The 20,998-nt window shown below is 28.3% G+C and overlaps 1 protein-coding gene across 9 annotated transcripts in view; it reads right to left on the minus strand.

The window, feature by feature from the left end:
- The window catches only part of LOC145254621 (receptor-type tyrosine-protein phosphatase epsilon-like), a 732,106-nt gene that overhangs the window by 281,970 nt on the left and 429,138 nt on the right, over positions 1–20,998 (minus strand). For all 9 annotated transcript variants that reach the window (XM_080113291.1, XM_080113282.1, XM_080113273.1 and 6 more), the window contains one exon: positions 5,451–5,599. In XM_080113291.1, the coding sequence (XP_079969417.1) occupies positions 5,451–5,599 (149 nt within the window). The remainder of the gene's footprint in view (positions 1–5,450; positions 5,600–20,998) is intronic.

Genomic DNA, 20,998 nt, shown 5'->3' on the forward strand with positions numbered 1-20,998 from the left:
CGGATAATGGATTATTTGGTAAGATGAATAGAAAGGGAGAGGTGCGGTCGAGATGACAGGGGTGGATCGGCAGGGGAACAAAGGGAGAGTTTCTGCGGTAAATATGATAAGAGAGCAAATGATGCATTTAACATATTTTGAGCTTTTGAAACAGATCAACAAATAGTAAACGGAGACAAAAACAAGGTGAGACATGCGTATATATTGAACAGAGGAAATATATCCGACTACGCTCTCTGTGGTTATGATTTCGATTCTTGGCGAAGGTGTGCTGGTCGATCTAAACGACGCTGTAATAACAACAATGACGATCCTCTTTGTGCTGATGAAGAGACTATATTCAAAAACTTCTCAATTATTGTCAATGTTTATTGTCTATTTTAATAACAGGAATATCGTTTCCGAAACGATCGTACACTCGATTTTGTCTGTTCATCCTTTTGAAACAGATTTATTATTTATAATTATTATCTTTATACTCAACATTAATATAGCCCTACGATAAATATACGTATTGTGCTTATTATATACCTACAGTACCATGGGCACTGTTTTTTTTTTAAGTATTAATACATTAAAATAAACTTTGCTCTTTAGAATACAGTTCTAATTTCATCTATAAAATATAATATATATCGACTCTATATATTTTAACTTATCGCCGTTAACTGTATGTTTTAGTTTTCACTTTTAATTCTCATTTTCGCTCCTTCGCACTTTCACTTCAACACCTGATGATGATTCGTGGACGAATCGAAAGCGCCCGTAACAGCAACAACTATGGGACTTTTATTAATATTTTTGATTTTCATATAAAAAAATACAAAAAATATTATATGGAAAATCGAAAAATTAAAAAAAGGAATCATAAAGCATATATATATATTTATTCATATGGACTCCAAAACGGCTGGGCCTAATTTTATGAAATTTCATATGAAAGTACTTTATGTGTCTGGCAGTGCTCTTAGATAGGTTTTGTATCAGAATTTCTTCGATAAGTATCGATAATTGATAATCAAAATAATCCGATGAAAGAAGGAACGAACAGGCGATTTTAACCAAAGTTAACACCTTACACAGCCTAACATCATACGTGAATTTGAGAAGTTTTATTAACACACAAGCTGAAAGGCCCGACATATAACATCAACAGTAGATTCTTTGATATGACAGGCACATTCGAAATGGATATTTCTGCTTACAGCACAATTGAACTATGATACTTGTTTTTTGAATTTGAAATTTTTATTAAAGCCATTATATATAAAAATAATTTTATAAAATCAACAGTAGGTACTCCACAGTGCAATGTACACTATACTATATTGTGAACTAAGTCACTGTGTTGAGGCATGTAAAGCTTCCTTCTGATGCACCGTGATGGGTCCCCAACTAGATCAAGCAATCAATCAATTTGATTGAAAAACGGGCGATTCACTGATTTTGATGACGATAAAAATATGCGACTTATTCAATCCCTGGCAACATCGTCTCTCCCTGCTAGTATATAATGAATAACTATTTATAATTCATAATTGTTGTCGCCCTTTTAAGAAATAAAGATTCTTAGAGTTGAACACTGTCTGGGAAATATTTTAAAATCTGTCATCTGGCACCGTGTGTGGGATCGTAACTTCCTGTTATTTGATTACTCTAAGATCGTCAGTATTAAACGTTAAGTTTCATTAATGTTAAAAATTTCTTTAATCTCGTGGCAGTGGATGTTGGCCCTGGGGTTAGGGTTAGGGATGTTGGTCCTGGGGTATGTTTCTTGCTAATTAAATGAAAGGTGGCTTTGTGGTGAGGTTTTAATCCTTCGATCAGCGTTGATCATCTCCTGCACTGATGATTGCTTAAGCATGAAGGTGTCTGTATGTAAATAATTATTTATAATTTAGATAAATAGTAAATCAAGTGCTGTCGCTAAAATGTAAATAACAGACAGGGAACGCTTAAGATGCGGTATCTAGCCTGCTACTAATAGGATCAGAATATTGAAGCATAAAAAGATAATAAAATACGGTCCCTAGGATAAGGGTTTCGATCTCAACAACTCTGTACTAGTGGGTTTAACCCGCATTGATAAGTTGCTTGTGGATATCTCTCTCTTTTTCACTGTCTCTCTATGTATATATAGTCTTGGAAGTTTTTTTAACCTTTAAAACTATATAAAAAAAACTTATTTAATTTTTATATTTTTTATCATTCATTAGAAAACTATTTAGTCAGAAAGTCATTTAATAACCTGCCATCAATGCATCAACTTGCTCTCTCGAATTCAAGATAGTGCTAATGTTAATTTAAGGGCTCATCAACTGTTTACCATGAAACACTGTTTCGGGGATTAAAAAACAAAACAGTATATCAAATCATGGCTCTCCAGCAGTGTTGATCAAACACCACCTCCCTTAATCTTAAGAACAAAAAAAAAAGTTACAGATATTAGATCTAGTTTCCTATTCTTAATTAATTTGGTTAGCCTATTCATGTTATAAAAATGAATTCCTTACCTGTGAGATTCGTCTTTTTCCAAATGATATACATGTGTGTGTGTGTGTGTGTGTAATATTTTAATATTTACACTGGTTCCATATGTTATTTTCGATTAGTCATAAATAGACGAAAGTGAGGAGCTTTTTCTCTCACAATCAAAAGTTCTAATACTGCCACCACTAATATCAGGACGAATTTAATAAATTATTTTCTTTATATTCATCGACTGAGATAGGAGCAAAAGTCTTCCTTGAGAGTAAAGAGGGATAGAGAGAAAGAGAGAGGGAAGAAGGAAGAAAGCTGCCTGGTCTTAATGCTAAGGTATTGCAAAAACTAGGCGCTGGCTTAGTCCTACTTAAAATATCTAATGACAGCCATGACATCTAAGGTTGTTTGGAACTAATGACCGATTCCAGAAACAAACATTTAACTTTTTAAGAACGTGTTTATTGAGATTTTTCACTTCACTAATTTGATTCCGATAATCTAAGACTGTTAAAGTACTGTGCGTGTGATGTCTCTAACACCGGACTACAACTTGGATGTCTTCAAGTCTAATGTTAACAAAGTCCTAAGGAACCGCCCCCTTAAGTAAACACTTCATCAAATCTCCACACTAACGTAATGTACTTGCAATAACCCTTATCCCTGAGTGGCTTCCGGGCCTTGATAAGTGGTGATCACTGTGTAAAAAAAAAAAAAACAAAAAAAAAACACCCTATTAAATAAAATTTTGAACGTAAATATTTATTATTTTTTGGATATTTTCAACGAAACAAAAAAGAAACAGCTTTCTTTTTTTATTTGTCTTCGCGAATAAAAAAAAACCAAAGATACTAATATGAATACTTACTAAAGTAAGTGGTAAGGTCAGTCTCAACTCACCAGCTAAGATATTATTTCTAATTAACTACAAACATACTGAAGAAATTGCAGGGTGGAATGATAAAATTATCGCCCTAAAGAAAACAACACTACAACTTTATTTAAAAACTTTTATCGAAAAAGTCAATTCGGGTAATTTCATTATGTAGTAGGGTTGACATCTATTCAAGGTAGCCGCCTTCAGCCTCAACCACTACCACCATACGGATCCTGAACTGGAAGCATGCCTTTTCCACAAACGCTGGTGGGAGCTTGGCCTATACTCGGTGGATGACTGCGATGGTGTTGTGGGAGGTCATGTTGGTGATGTTCTCAACGTTTGACCAAACGAGGTAGTCCAGCAGATTCAGGTCAGGGAAGGAAGGGGGGGGGGCAGAGAGAAGGGTACAAAGTCGTAGGACTCCTTCTGAAGCCAAACCTAGGTCTCTTTGGACTTGTGGGCTGGTGATGAGTCCTGTTGCCACACCCAGGGTCTGCCAGCGGCCACCTGATTAGACCAGGGGATCATTAGACTCTTCAGCACATCTATGTACACTTTAGTGTTGACTTTCAAACCGACTTCGAATATGTGAGGTGGCATGATGTGGCCTTCACTTGAAACCGCACCAAAGACCATAACCGTGCCTGGAAACTTTGTTTTCATCACCCTGAGCGAGTCCCTCTTTTTCCTGGCAATCCAGCGATGCATTTTGAGGCTGTAGGCAATGGTCTTGTTGCCATAACTTGGATCGGTAGAGAACATGAGTTGTACAGCGGTGCATCTCTCATCTCGCTCGTTAAACATTGTGTCACTTTCAGACATGATAGAATTCTTCTATCGTTCTAGGAATTTGTACACAACTGGCCAACTCGTAGATGGTCTGCAACAACAAAAAAAAAAGAAAACCAGTTTTCATGAAACGGAAATGGAATCATGTTTTCCAGGGCGACAATTTTATCGTTCCACCGTGTAATCAACTACAGACATATTGATGGGATTACTATTTCTACTTAACTGTCATTACTCACTCAAATACAAACAGAAATAGGGCACTGCTTTCAATATATTATTTGGTTTACAAGTTGATATCTTGATGTAAATTCTAATTCAACCGTTGCAAAGAGACGGAATCGCTAATTAACACTAAAGCGTGACCGATTAGAAATAAAGTGAGATGTATGGTGTAATGTACTTAGATTATTTCAGATGCAATATATTTGTTCAGTGCAAAAATTATGTTCATAGTGGAAGTGCCACAGGTCGCCCGATGGACAGTGCATTCCGTAGAGAAAAAGGGTCCATTTAACAAAAGCAAACAAATAATTGATCTTCAGGAAATGGTTATTTTCATTTTACGTCGAGATTATTGTTTTGAATTTCTGTTACGTTTTTAAAGAAGATTGGAGTATAAACTTGAAGTGTAATTTCTAAATATCAAGACCAACCTATGTTTTAACTAATTGTTTTTTTTTTTAATTCTACATTATTTTACGCTACTTAAATGTCCAACATAAAATTTGGATATTTATAAATGTTATATCATATTTTATAATTTGCCATTAACAAAATAATCCATCCATCGATCCATCTAGCGCGGCCGTAGCTAAGATTGAACTCACTACACGAGTTTTAGCATAAATCGAATCTTGTTAGTAGCTGAATACTTGATGCTTCGCCAGGGCTATCAAGCTAATTTTTTTATCGTGATGGTTGCCTACCACGGCTTAAGAGAGTCCCACCTCATTCTGGTATTTTACCTCGCGGTACATAGAGCTCCTGGCGTTCCCAAATGATCACCCATCTGGTACTGGCAAGGCTCAACGTTGCTTAACCGGTGATCTGGTGAGAACCGGTGCGTGAACGTGATTGTGCCGTCACATATATTACTTACTATCCTAAATATTTTACACGTAATGAAAAATATTGCGGAACATAATGTTAGAGATGTCTTCACAAATAAAAGAATCCCCCCACCCCCCCCACCCCCAAAAAGAGAAAAAAAGATACTAATATGAATACTTAGTACAGTGTGTGTTAGGGTTAAAAAAAAGAAAAGAAAAAAGGGAAAGATTCTAATCTGAACACTTACTAAAGTGAGTGTTACCTGTCAGTCTCAACCCACCATTGGTCTGATCAGACATGAGACGCGCGGATTCCTCAGCGTGTTCCACTGTTCCCATGGCAAATGCTTGTTCTGCGAGTAATTTTGGTGGCTGTGTCTTCGGGCTGCGTATGTGCCTACAAAAAAAAAAGAAAAAAAGTCTTCAAATACAACAAGCAAAACTTCTTTTCATTACCATGACGACTATTACCACAGAAATTGCACGAGGAAAAAGAGAAAGATGACGATCGCCATATATCATAGAATATAACTCTTTGAAACACACGGTCATTTGCTCATCATCATCCGGTTAACGTTTGTTTTACATGCTAGCCTGCATTAGGTAACTTTAATAAACTGATTACCCAACTAACATATCTTGGATCTAAACTATATGTAGATTAATACAAACACACGCATATTAGTATTAGGGCGATTATCGGAATCGGAATTTAAAATATCCGAACTTTTCCGGTATCGGAATCAGTATAGAGTAAATTTGTGCGATTTTTCCAATGCGAAAACGATTCCTTTAATTATCTTCTTTTTATTTGACTTTGTTTAAAAAAAAATCGTCCTCTGCTTGTAGTAAGACTAAAATGATTTAAATATATATATATATATATATATATATATATATATATATATATATATATATATATGTAAAAACCTATATATATATTTTAGAAAAAAATATATATATTTAAAAATATATATATATATATATATATATATTTAAAATATATATTTATATTTAAAATATGTATATATATTTAAAATATGTATATATATTTAATATATATATATTTTTAATATATATATATATATACTTAAAATGTATGCGTATATATTAAAAATATATATGCATATATTTAATATATATATATATATATATTTTTTAATATATATGTATATATTTAAAATATATATTTTATATATATATGTATTTAAAAAATATATATATATATTTAAAATATATATATATTTAAAAATATATATATATATGTATTTAAAATATATATATATTTAAAAATACATATATATAAAAAAAATATATATTTAAAAATATAAATATATATATATATATACTTAAAATATATATATATATATATATATATATATATATATTTAAAATATATATATATATTTAAAAAATATATATATTTAAAAAAAAAATATATATATATTTAAAATATATATACATATTACAAATATATATATTTAAAATATATTTAAAATATATATTACAAATATATATATATATATTTAAAATATATATTACAAATATATATATGTATATATATATTTAATATATATATATATATAAATATATATATGTATATATATATTTAAAATATATATATATAAATATATATATATATATTTAAAAAATATATATATATATTTAAAATATATATATATATTTAAAAAAATATATATATATATTTAATATATATATATATTTAAAATATATATATATTTAAAATATATATATATATATAATATATGTATATATATAGATATATTTAATATATATATATATATTTAATATATATATATATTTATTTTAAATATATATATATATTTAAAATATATATATATATAATATGTATATATATTTAATATATATATATATATTTAATATATATATATATTTAATAACTATATATATTTAAAACATATATATATTAAAATATATATATATATATTTAATATATATATATTGATATATATATATATATATTTAAAATACATATATATACATATATATATTTAATATATATATATATATTTAAAATATATATATATATATATATTTAAAATATATATATATACATATATATATTTAAAATATATATATATTTAAAATATATACATATAAAATATTTATATATATTTAAAATATATATATATATGTATTTTTAATATATATATATGTATATATATATTTTTTAAATATATATATATATATATATATATATACATGTATATATATAATATATATACATATATATATATATATTTTTAAATATATATAAATAAATATTTAATATATATATATATATATTTACACTATATGTATTTTTTAAATATATATATATATATATATTTTAAATACATTTATATATTTTAAATACATATACATATATATATATTTTAAATGTATATATATATATATTGTGAATATTTATGTGTATTTTTTAGATTTATATATTTTTTTAAATATATGTATATGAAATATATATATTACATATGTATATATTTAATATATATATTGTGAATATTTATGTGTATTTTTTAGATTTATATATTTTTTTAAATATATGTATATGAAATATATATATTACATATGTATATATTTAATATATATATTTTAAATATATATATTTATTTTAAATATATATATTTCATATATATACATATATTATATATATATATTAAATATATATACATTAAATATATATATATATTAAATATATATATATATACATATATATATTTTTAATATATATATATTAAATATATATATATATTTTAAATATATATATATATATTAAATATATATATATATATATTAAATATATATATACATTTTAAATATATATATATATATTAAATATATATATACATTTTAAATATATATATACATTAAATATATATATATACATTAAATATATATATATACATTAAATATATATATATACATCAAATATATATATATACATTAAATATATATATATACATTTTAAATATATATATATATATTAAATATATATATATATTTTAAATACATATATACATTTTAAATACATACATACATTTTAAATATATATAATATATATACCTATATACATTTTAAATATATATGTACATTTTAGATGTATATATACATTTTAAATATTTATATATATATTTAAAAAATATATATATATATTTAATATATTTATAAATTTAAAAAATATATATTTTAAATATATATATGTATATATATTAAATATATATGTATATATATTAAATATATATATGTATATATATTAAATATATATATGTATATATATTATATATATATACATTGTAAATATATATATATATACATTTTAAATATATATATATATACATTTTAAATATTATATATATATTTAAAATATATATTTCAAATATATATAAATTAAAAAATATATTTTAAATATATATATTTTTGGAATATATATATATATACACTAAGTATATATATATTAAGTATATATGTATATATATATTTTAAGTATATATATATATTAAATATATATATATATTAAATATATATATATTTTGAATATATATATATTTAAAATATATATATATGTATATATATATTTTAAATATATATATATATTTTTTAAATATATGTATATATATATTTTAAATATATATATATATACATATATATTTTAAATGTATATATATACTTTATATATATATTTAAATACATATATATATTTAAATATGTGTATATATAAATACATATATATAATGAAATATATATTTTTTTAAATATATACGTATATATTAGAATATATATATATATTTTTAAATATATATATATTTTTTAAATAAGTATATTTTAAATATATATATATATTAAATATATATATATTTTAAATATATATATATGTGTATTAAATTTATATATATATTATATTAAATATATATATATATTATATTAAATATATATATATATTATATATTAAATATATATATATTAAATATATATATTTTAAATATATATATATTTTAAATATATATATATTTTAAATATATATATATTTAATATATATATGTAAAATATATATATGTAAAATATATACATGTAAAATATATATATGTAAAATATATACATGTAAAATATATTAGATATATATATATATATATATATATATTAAATATAAACTCTATAGGAAACACACAGTTATTTGCTTTTGTGGCAAAAATTTATTTCTGCCTTGCTACTCACATATACCTCGTGAAAAATAACAAAACTCTAAGAATTTAGCATCAGTTTCTCTTGAAAACAGTAAAATTACAATAGCCATTTTTTCCTTTGACGTCACGAATAAACCCAATTCTTTGTATGTTTACTATGTATTTCCTGTACATTTCTTCACTCAATAATTCCAAACAGAATCTAAAACAGAAAATTTTAAAAAGTTGTCAAGCCTTTGTAGATACGTAGAATAGCTCTCCTGATGTAACCCTATATCTGTATAACAGTTAGATACGATCTAAGATGGCGTACGTTAAACCTAAGAAAGAGGAATAGAGAAAGATAAAGAAATCCTATTAGGCTTGCTGATATCACTATATCTATCAAAGACAACTGTATAAAACGCACGCTCGTTTGCTTACTTGGCAAAGATTCATTTGCTTTGTTACGTACACACTTGTTGAAAAATAAGAGGACCATAAAAAATCGGCAGAAGTTTTCCTTGCGCAGTAAAATTACTACAGTACTTTGCGAAAAAGAAAAGAAGGCCAGAGATATGAAAAGCAGACGTACCGACGGGGAGGCAAAAAAAAAAAAAAAAAAAAAAAGAAAAAGAAACGTGGCGATTAATAGAGCATCAAAATAGCGGGCAAAAATCTGGGAGAGTTTAGTTTTTTTCAATTTCGTCAGAATATTCGTGGGAGGGGATTACGACTAAACTTACACACATTTAACATATCTCTTATGTTGATACACTGTATAAATTACTCTTCATTTTAATGGATACAACAAAGATATCAGCATTTCAAAGTTTTTAATTCAAATTAAAGTGGCCAAAACCGCGAGACAAAGAAAATAAATTAAAAAATAATAACATTGAAACATCAAAATACCAATATTGGTGGACACACATTTAATATCTCGTGAACAAGCCTGTATTTTCTATAACTGCAGCGCACCTCTACTGCAAGATTGAAATAGATGACGACATTCATTCCGTGAAACTTTCGCCGATTCAATAAAAATTTCCATTACAAGCTTAGCCTTGTGGCAGGTGGGGGGAGGGGGCGTATCCTGCATGAAAATAGGTTTTTCACACTCAGAATATCTAAGTATTGGGATGGTATGATCTTCTCGACTATTTGGTGTAGTGTCAGTTGATTATTATTATTATTATTATTATTATTATTATTATTATTATTATTATTATTATCATAATCATCATCATCATCTCTATCTTTATAAAATCAGGTACGTTTATATGTTTATGAATTTTGAAACATATCTATAAGGCGTAAAGGGTTTTAATATGAGTCATATTTAGTTTAATTTAGTTTTATGCAAGGTTGTAAAATAGGTACTTCTTTGTGGAAATTCAGATACATCCGATTTTTTGAAATTTTAACAGCGGGTATTAGAGATCAATTAATAAAATACTTTTAAAATTTCAGCATTGTTAAACTATTTTTAAATTAAAAATTTAAATATATTAGACTTGCATTGGATTTGATCGAGGATCAATAGATACGAAGGGAATAAGATTATTTTTTGTCTTAGGACCCCTTTAGCTTAAGCATTAGATTGTACAATCATGCAATTGATTTTGATCGAAATGAAACTAAATGTTATTGGCATTCGTTTAGTATAATTATATCTTGATTTGGATTTTCGTTAGAGGTGCAAAACTATTCTATTCAGATATTTTTTTAGTTATATAGAAGCATTATTATTATTTGTTACAAGCAGGGAGACCCGACGTTGCTCGGCATTAAATGAGAATCAACGAATGTTCCACACTTCCACTAATTTTATTATCATCAAAATCTGTGAAATTGCCCATTTTTCAATCAAATCGATTGATTGCCTGCTCTAGTCGGGTACCCACAGCGGTGCACCGGGAGGACGTTTCACATGACTCCCTGCAATGACTTACTCTACAATACATTATAGTCTGCATTGCACTGTAGAGAACCTACTGTTGATTTTATGAAATTATTTTTATATAATAATTTGAATTGATGTTTAAAATCAAGTCAAGTATCATGGCTCAATTGCGCTTTAAGCAAAAACACATTTCAAACGCGCTCGTTTCTTATTAAAGAACCTACTTCTGATTTTATACACCGGGCCTTTCTGCTTGTGCGGTGATAAAACTTCTCAAATGCACTTGTGCTGTTAGGCTGTATAAAAGTGTTAATTTTGATCAGTTGGACTGTTTCTTCCTGTAATATGATTTTTTCGATTACCGATTTTCATTACATATCGGAACTATTTTGATAGAAAACCTATCTGAGAACACTGCCAGGCACATAAAGTTCATTTGTGTAGTATTAACAAAAAAAAAAATCGGCCCAGCCCTTTTGGAGTCCATAAGGAACTCTCTCTCTCTCTCTCTCTCACACACACACACACACATACACACAGACAAAGTGCCTTTTATATGTAAGTAGAAATCATATAGAATATTATTTTGCTAACTAATTTGTACGTGGGTTTGTGGTGTGTGCAAATACACACATAAACTAGATGACGATGCTCGAAAGAGAGAAATACTTTTTTCTGGAAATGGAATTTTAGAGATGGTCAAATCAACATGGAGTGAAAAGGGTCGAGGGAAATACATAAAGAGCTAAAAAAGAGATGGGCCACTCGTTCAGTTAATTATAAATTATTGTTAATCAGAACAATTAAAACATTTTTTTGGTTTCAGACGTAACTCCATCTCAGAACTCATGTATATTTTAGCATCTGTTTCGTGTGATTAAAATATCCACGGGGAAAAAGGTCCCAAGGAAAAAAGTGTGGATTAATCTGGCTTTAGTATAATAATAGATTTATGCAGTTAATAATAATAATAATAATAATAATAATAATAATAGATTTATGCAGTTAATAATAATAATAGATTTATGCAGTTAATAATAATAGGTTTGTGTTAAGTTTATCTTCTCTTAACAAGAAAGAAAACCTGTCCATCTTTAATTTTTATTGATAATAAAGATGGTGTAACTCAGCTCCTCCTCTTTAACACAACAGAAAATATTTCTATTCCAAAAGACTCACAGAAAATCAATAAGTTGAATAAGTGCAGTAATTCTGGTAAAAGAAAATTAGGTGGTTGAATTCTAAAGATTCAACCCTGTTGAATGGCTAATTTGTATCTGATCTGAAATACAGGGTGTCATGTCTGTTCAACTGATAACGGTAGTAGTAGTAGTAGTAGTAGTAGTAGTAGTAGCAGAAGCAGCACAACAATAAACTAATCAAACAAAAAGAGGCAAAACAGTCACAAGAAACTTTTTTTTAACTTCGAATTTATCACTTATCAAGGCCAGGAAGCCACTCAAGCATAAGGGTTAATACGTGGTGTGGTGATCAGTAATGGTGACATTTGGGTAGGGCCTAGTTATTATTTTCGTCCTTCACGGTAAGAGGACGGGTCAACAAAACCTTATTTACATTGGACTTGAAAAGTACCAAGTATAGTCACCCGGGAAGCAGAGATTCATCATTGAATTTCTTTGTGCAGAAAAAATTCAACGAATCAACAGTTATCAGCAACTGTTGGGAACCACTGCTTTGGTATGACACCATATACGGTGTCAGGTTAAATGTGTTCCTTTCAGCTGGTAGCATATTGATAAGGGGGTGCTGAATCTAAAGTTGAACCTAAAAAATATGCTTTTTCTCGGCAGTTGTTGGTTGTGGTATTTTCCATTTTCGCAAGATTGATAGTTGGTTTAATTATGGCAAACCTGCCAACGAGAACGAAATGGACAGAGTTGCAAGTTAAAACAGATCGTAACGGAGTTGATTGAGTAGTTTGAAACAATACCCATGACCTTTTTTATGGGAACTAATTCAAAAAATCTTGGCATCTGTCAAAGCTGCAGATCAAGTACAAAACACCAACATTTTGTTGTACTTAGAAGAATAGCTATAAAAATTCGTCTTAACCCTGGAAAATTGAACGGATTGATTAATAAATAAATATGAAATATATATCAACAAAATCTAATTTATAAAACTCATAATATCTGTGTGTCTGTCTCCAGTTTTTCAAACTGCATCTCCTCCGAGACACAAAGTCGCAAATCGGCGTAAGGCGGATCAACTGATTGCATTTTTGGTGAACCGCTTTTTAGGGTTTTTTTAGCCGGTAAAAAGAGCTGGTATGGGATCAAAATAGAAAGGAATTGGAACTTACGTAAGTAAATTTTCTCTTGTACGCATGTGCAAATATTTATACATTTATTCGTTAACGTTAATTCATTTTTAGTTATTTCTAATCCAGCTGACGATAGTTCAAATAGTAAGGACTAAGACTGGAGTGCTATATATTTTGGTTTCTATTTCGATTCTAGCTGATGGCACCAAATTCATATATATATATATATATATATATATATATAGATGTGTGTGCCACAGACGATTTCTGATTGGTTAATCCAATAATCACATCTCCTAAAAAACTATGGTTTCTACGCTCTTACCTTTACCATAAAATATTATGGCTTTATTTATTGTCCATCTTGGAAGGGTTTAATTTTTTCATAACTTGTTATTTACAAATTAAAAAATACGAAACTTATATACGAAACTAAACTACACGAAATCAAACGCTCCTACAAACTTATTAGTACTACTAGCAAGCACACGCGCACACACACACGTTCACTACCGTCACGTTGTTATGGCAACCAAACCCGCTGACTTACATAAACAGTAAACACACACAGTAAATGTGATTTTCTTCATTTTCTCATTTCACTCGTGGTCTTAAATTCATTTCGGGTTTGTATTACTGTACACATAGATTCGAATAAGTTGCAAAAAATCAAATATATAACAAATAAATGTTATCAAAGGCAAGATAAGTTACTTTTCTACCAAACTGGATATATTTTTCGTGTTTTTATTCAATGTAACATATTTATTCAGCTCGAAAAACGGGTTTGTATTACCGTACACATAGATTCGAAAAAGTTGTCAAAAACCAAATATATAACAAATACATGTTATCAAAGGCAAGATAAGTTACTTTTCTACCAAACTGGATATATTTTTCGTGTTTTTATTCAATGTAACATGTTTATTCAGCTCGAAAACCATATGGTGTTTACCGATGTATTGGAAAATTCAAGATGGCGCCTCACTCCCTCTTTAACACGGTAAGTATGGGAAAAGGTGTTATAAATAAAAAACTAGAAAAAATACTATTAAAAACCCGCCGAATATATGTCAAGGTAACATATATTGAGCGAGTTTTTAACAGTATTTTATTCAGTTTTTTATTTATAACACCTTTTCCCAAACTTACCGTGTTAAAGAGGAACTCAGGCGCCATTTTGAATTTTCCAATACATCGGTAAACACTGTATGGTTTTCGAGCTGAATAAACATGTTACATTGAATAAAAATACGAAAAATATATCCAGTTTGGTAGAAAAGTAACTTATCTTGCCTTTGATAACATTTATTTGTTATATATTTGTTTTTGGCAACTTTTTCGAATCTATGTGTACAGTAATACAAACCCATTAAAAATATTGTTTTTGATTTTGAAAAAATATTGTGGTTCATTTGTATTTAAAAATATTGTGGTTCATTTTGATTAAAACATATTCATTTTGATTAAAAAAATATTCATTTTGATTTTAAAAAAATCATTTTGATTAAAAAAATTGTTTAATTTTAATATTCGTTTATTGTCTTAACTCATATCAAATGTTTTGCTTGTGTTCTGCTTCAAATATTCATATTCTTACATGCATAATTTTCATTTAATTATATTAAATAAACTTAAAGTTTACTACAAATCAAATCGTGTTCCTTCACTTTTTAAAATGTAATTTATAAGTAATTAAAGAACGCATTCTAATCTTTAAAATCTATAATACAACGAAATATTCAATTGCTTATAATACTTAAACAAACAACTTGTGTTTTTTTTTAATTATTTTTTATTATTAATATTAGATGAGTTTCAGTATAAATCATCGTGTTCTTTATTTCAATCCAATTTGGAAGATTTGTAACGCTGTCTGTAAAAATATATATGATGTTTATAATGACCTATGATTGCGTATTTATACACATTATTTTCCCTATCCTTCTGTTCATCGTACATTTTTTACTCCCAAACTTAAACATGGTGGGTGCATGGAATTCATTTACCGATACAAAAGAAATGATAAGTAAATAAATCCATAAATAAATATTATAAATGGTTTATTTTAATACTTGCCAGGATGCGGAGGAAAATGAATGAAGGGGGAGGGGAATAAAATAAAAACATTTTGGAAACAGATTAAGTTTGAAAGAATTGCTTTGCACAGAAAGAAATTAATGAAAAAAGAATAAAATTAAATTTCTTTTCCTTCTTGATTTTTTTTAGTTTTTTATGAAAAAGGAAGTCAAAATTAAGACTATAAAAAAACCATTTTATTAAGAGCGAACCTCAGTCGTCAGGTCTGTAAAAAAAACGTGGAATAATCAAGAAATGTTTTCTAATACAATTTTTTTTTACTTATGTGTTCATTTGTCTCTTTGAAGTTCGTTTGTTTAATATATCGGTTTGCAATATCACTTTGTCATTCTGTCAGACTCAAATTTTAAATCTATATATCTATAAAAGTGAAAGTGTGCGTGTGTGTGTGTGTGTGTGTGTGTGTCTGTGTACATTTCCCTACGAAATAACTCTGTCAATTTTTAGTCTACAGACTCGAAATTATACAGGGTACTGAGATTTGGAAAAATCTATGTGATCGGTTTTTAGCCAGAAATTTGGCGATTAAGGGGTCAAAGTTCAACGATTTGAGCTTAAGTCTAGCAGTGTGCTTAAAAATTCCTAGTGATCGCTATGTAATGCTTCCACTTGCTACTTTTTCATTTGTTTTCGTTGAACAATTAATGTCTTTTTGCACACATAGCGTATTATCAGATGGTCATACACGCGCCAAAATATCCTATTTCATGTCTTCTTTCCTATGTTTTACCGTTTTTGCTCAATAAATTGCACATTTCTTTTTGTTCTGCTGTCGTTTTTTTATATGAACGAGACCGGTTAAACTTTATGTTGTTTCTTATTCATTTTTATCTTCCAGAAATTTGGTCTCCACACACACACAAACATATATATATATATATATATATATATATATATATATATATATATATATATGTGTGTGTGTGTGTGTGTGTGTGTGTTGAAATATTTTTAATTATATTTAACCTTTTATTTATACCAGTCCTTTAATTTATAAAGCTCAATGTAACTCCAGAGCATATATAAATAAATGCCAAAAGTCTATATTCCAAATGTCAAGACGTTGACCATATTACGATTTATTTCTATAAGTACGTTGAACTGCACAACAGGTGCTGTCAAAAATTGGAATGTAGACATATATATATATATATATATATATATATATATACTAGACTACTCGTGACCCGTTGGGCCAGTATGTTATATAAGCTATGGGATTAATGTATGAGCGTGACACTTGTGACATAAAGAAATTAGTTTTTGTGACATAACAGAAACATTTCTATGAAAGTATATTAAAAATGAAAAAAAAGAATATAGATAGATTTCTACGAGTTGTTCTGTTTATAATTGTTTATTTTTGAAAAAAAAAAACAAAAAAAACTTACAACCATTGAATTATAAGTGGTTTGCCATACTTAAGGTAAATCTGCACTATTAAAATTTTGATATATCGTTTAATTTAAACGCGAAAAAAAAACAATTGGGACGCTGAAAACGTACGCAGTAAAACAATACCTTGTAAAATGTTCTTATGGTTGTCAAAGGTTTAAATAGATTTATTTGTAAGAAAATTGCGTTAAAATAACTTGAACGTAATACGGAAACTTAATAACTTGATTTGAGTCCAAAACAATAGATGTTAAGGAGTCATAATAGGTGTCAAAGTTTAAAAACTTGACCGCTATTTTTTTCTTTTTGCTCAACATACACCTCCAAACACCCGGGCAACGCCGGGCGGGCACCCATGCTAGTGTATATATATATATGTGTGTGTGTGTGTGTGTGTGTGTGTGTGTGTGTGTGTGTGTGTGTGTGTGTTGTGCGTTGAATTAGGGAAAGCAGAATAAGAGGGATTAATTAACTTGGAAATAATTAACTGATACAAGATATTCTCTTGGCACTGACTTGAAAATGAGAAAAGTTGAACCCCACTGGAAATCAGGCAGGATTCAACTTGAAATTCCCAGTGGTTGTGAACCATAATAGACACAGATAAAAGAGCATGTATAAGAGAAGGGACTTTGAGACCGTAGCAACCACAACATTATAAGATTCACTCACAAAATCCTATGATCTTAAGTTTGTCTTATCAGTAAAATGGGTTATTTTAAACTTTACAAGACACACACACGTATATATATATCCAAAATAGCTACATGGTAAGCAGATGATGATCCCCGTTTTCTATTTACAAAATTTTAGTTTAGGTTTTCTCTTTTCATCCTCATGTAGTTAAATTCTGTTTTGAAATTGAAGACATTTGCGAAATCTGCTTATGCAAGTGCTAAGTCTATTTCTATTTAACAATTTTAGTTAAGGCCTTTTCTTTTTTTTTTCATCCATATATTAATGAATTCTCTGTGGTCATTATAAACTTTTTAGAAATCGGATTGTGTAGGTTCTTAGTCTGCGATTGGTTAAAATTAATATTTTTCTCCTTCCGGGAATCTAAACTGCATTCTTTCTTTTTTTTTTTTTTTTTGCATTTTTTTTATTCAAAGCTTCTTTAGACTATATATATATATATATATATATATATATATATATATATATATATATATATATATATATATATATATATATATGTGTGTGTGTGTGTGTGTGTGTATGTATGTATGTATATATATATATGTGTATGTATATATATATGTGTGTATGTATATATATATATATATATATATATACATACATATATAGCTTAGTGAGTTAGAAGAAGAGAGTAAGTTCAATTCTATAAGAGGAGACTTATCGGGATAATACAAATCTCAACAAGTTTCTTTGGAGCTTATATAGGAGAGAATAAGAATGGAAAATTTAGTCACAAAAACTATATACTGGTGATTATAGAATGAGTCATTTATTCAGTAAGGGTATACTAACATTTAGTTTGGGGATAAAGGGGACTCTTTACACCAAGATATTTCGAAGCCTAATGCTTCTCATTAGAAGAGTAGAGAAGATGCTAGGTAACATAATGAGGATGTGAGGTGTAGCGCGGGATTCATCAGGAACGAAATATGTAATGTTATGACCCTTTAGGCTGTGATCATAGCGTAGTATCTGTTAACTGTGGCAAGCGGGGTCAAAACATTATTATTATTGTTATTGTATTCTTGTTAATTGATTTGAGCGACGGATGGTCGCTGGATCAGTTATTATGATTAGAAGAATAAACAATTAAATTGCGGAAGAAATGATTGACGTATGAATCGCAAAAGGAATGTGAAAATAGAAAGTATATGTAAACATTATTTTGGGGTTTTGAATGAACAAATAACTAGTTGTGGATTAGGTTGGTCTGAGACACGTAATTAGGTGACGTAAGAGAACACGTGATGTAGTTAGTTTTGGAGAGATTCAGAGAGTTGAGTATTGACGACCAGAGCGGACAGACGTCTAGACAGGGGTGGACAGACAGCTAGAGAGCGAGCTGTAAGAAAAGAAAATGTAGACGAACTGCAGATCCTGTGAAAACCAATTGAGACAACTGAAATAAATTTATATTATAAAAATATAAAGAGTTGTTTTAATGATTTCAAAAATAAGAACAGATGTCTCAATTGGATGGTGCTGATCGCTTCATGGTTCGTCACGGAGCAGCGGGAAGATACAGAAGAACTCTTCAAGAAAAAGGCATGAAGCATATATTATTCTTCTTATATATGAACTGTAAAAATATCCCGTGTGATAAGTCTGATACAACATGACTCAGTTTACACGTCAATATCATATCCTCCGGGCTATACAACATACTTACGATTTATACGTTTATTATTTGTCTGTTAAAAGAACAATATCTTACATCCACTAGATAACACATGACACGTTTTAATATATCATCTCCTCCAATATAAACCAATATATAACATATAAATTAATAAAATTATTGATGTTGTTTGGGGGGAACTATATTGAACTCTAAGATAAAGAAGGAGTGTATTATATAAAGTGCAATGTAAAAAGGTATATAAGGTTTCTATCATAGTCTTAAAGAATGTGGGTGGTTAATGTGTTTAAACTCAAGGGGGAAATATAAGGTAGGTTGAGTGGTGGTTTATTTTATCCGTATGTAAGATGTGTATTATCTATGAAGGGTTTACATGTTGTTTTGAATTGAATGATGATCAACGAATGTTTCACACTCCCATATTTTCATTATCTAATTGGGGGCCCATCATGATGCACCTGGAGGAAGCTTCACATGCCTCTCGCAATGACTAAGTTCACAATATATTGTAATCTACATTGCACTGTAGACAACCTACTGTTGATTTTAATACAATGATTTGTATATATATTGGTTTGCATTAAAGTTTAAAATGAAAAAGTCAAGTATCCTGCTTCAACTGTGCTCTAAACGGAAACATTCATTTCAAACGCGCCCTTGTGTTATCAAAGAACTTATTGTTGATTTTATATCTTGGGCTTTTCGGCTTGTATGATAAAACTTCTCAATGCACTTGTGATGTTAGGCTGTGTAAGATATTAACTTTTATCAAAATCGCCTGTTCGTTCCTTCTTTCATCGGATTATTTCGAATATTGGTATATTTGAAAGACATTCCGACACAAAACCTATTTAGGAACACTGCCAGGTACATAAAGTATCTTTGTGTTAAATTTCATAAATATCGTCCCAGCCGTTTTCGAGTTCATAGGAAACGAACTCACAGACACACAGACAAAATTCCTTTATATATATATATATATATATATATATATATATATATATATATATATATATATATATGAGTGAGAGCGAGAGAGAAAGATCAAAGGTATTAATAAATGTCCTATAGTTAGATTTTTCCCTTTGAAGCATGTCACGTTTTTTTTATTGCTTTTTGTCTTTCATCAAGACATCGTCAGGAAAATGTGTAAGGTTGGTTGTGCAGACGAGTAGTAGTAGTAGTAGTAGTAGTAGTAGTAGTAGTAGTAGGAACAGTTGATGCGTGTGAGGCAGTGGGGATGGAGGGAGTGTCTAGGCTTTGAGGTGACGGCAGAGTCAGCAAAGGGTAGAGGTTTATGAAAGGCATTTTAAAATTTTTTTGCCAGATTATATATATATATATATATATAATATATATATATATATTTGTGGTAGCAAAAATGTAACCCGTTGAGTCACCCATTGAACGCTAGTTAAATTGAAAAAAGTGAGTTTACAAAACAAGTTAAATACAAAAACAAATAATTAACAAAGCAAAACTCTCAGCTTTATATATAGTAAGTTGCGAAAAGATCTTCCTTTAGATAATATTCGATAGAGTCATCTTCATAAAATGCCACCCACGCTCAG

Source organism: Euprymna scolopes, chromosome 3 (assembly GCF_053919585.1).
Source record: "Euprymna scolopes isolate OS-2025 chromosome 3, ASM5391958v1, whole genome shotgun sequence".
NCBI classification, from domain to species: Eukaryota; Metazoa; Mollusca; class Cephalopoda; order Sepiida; family Sepiolidae; genus Euprymna; species Euprymna scolopes.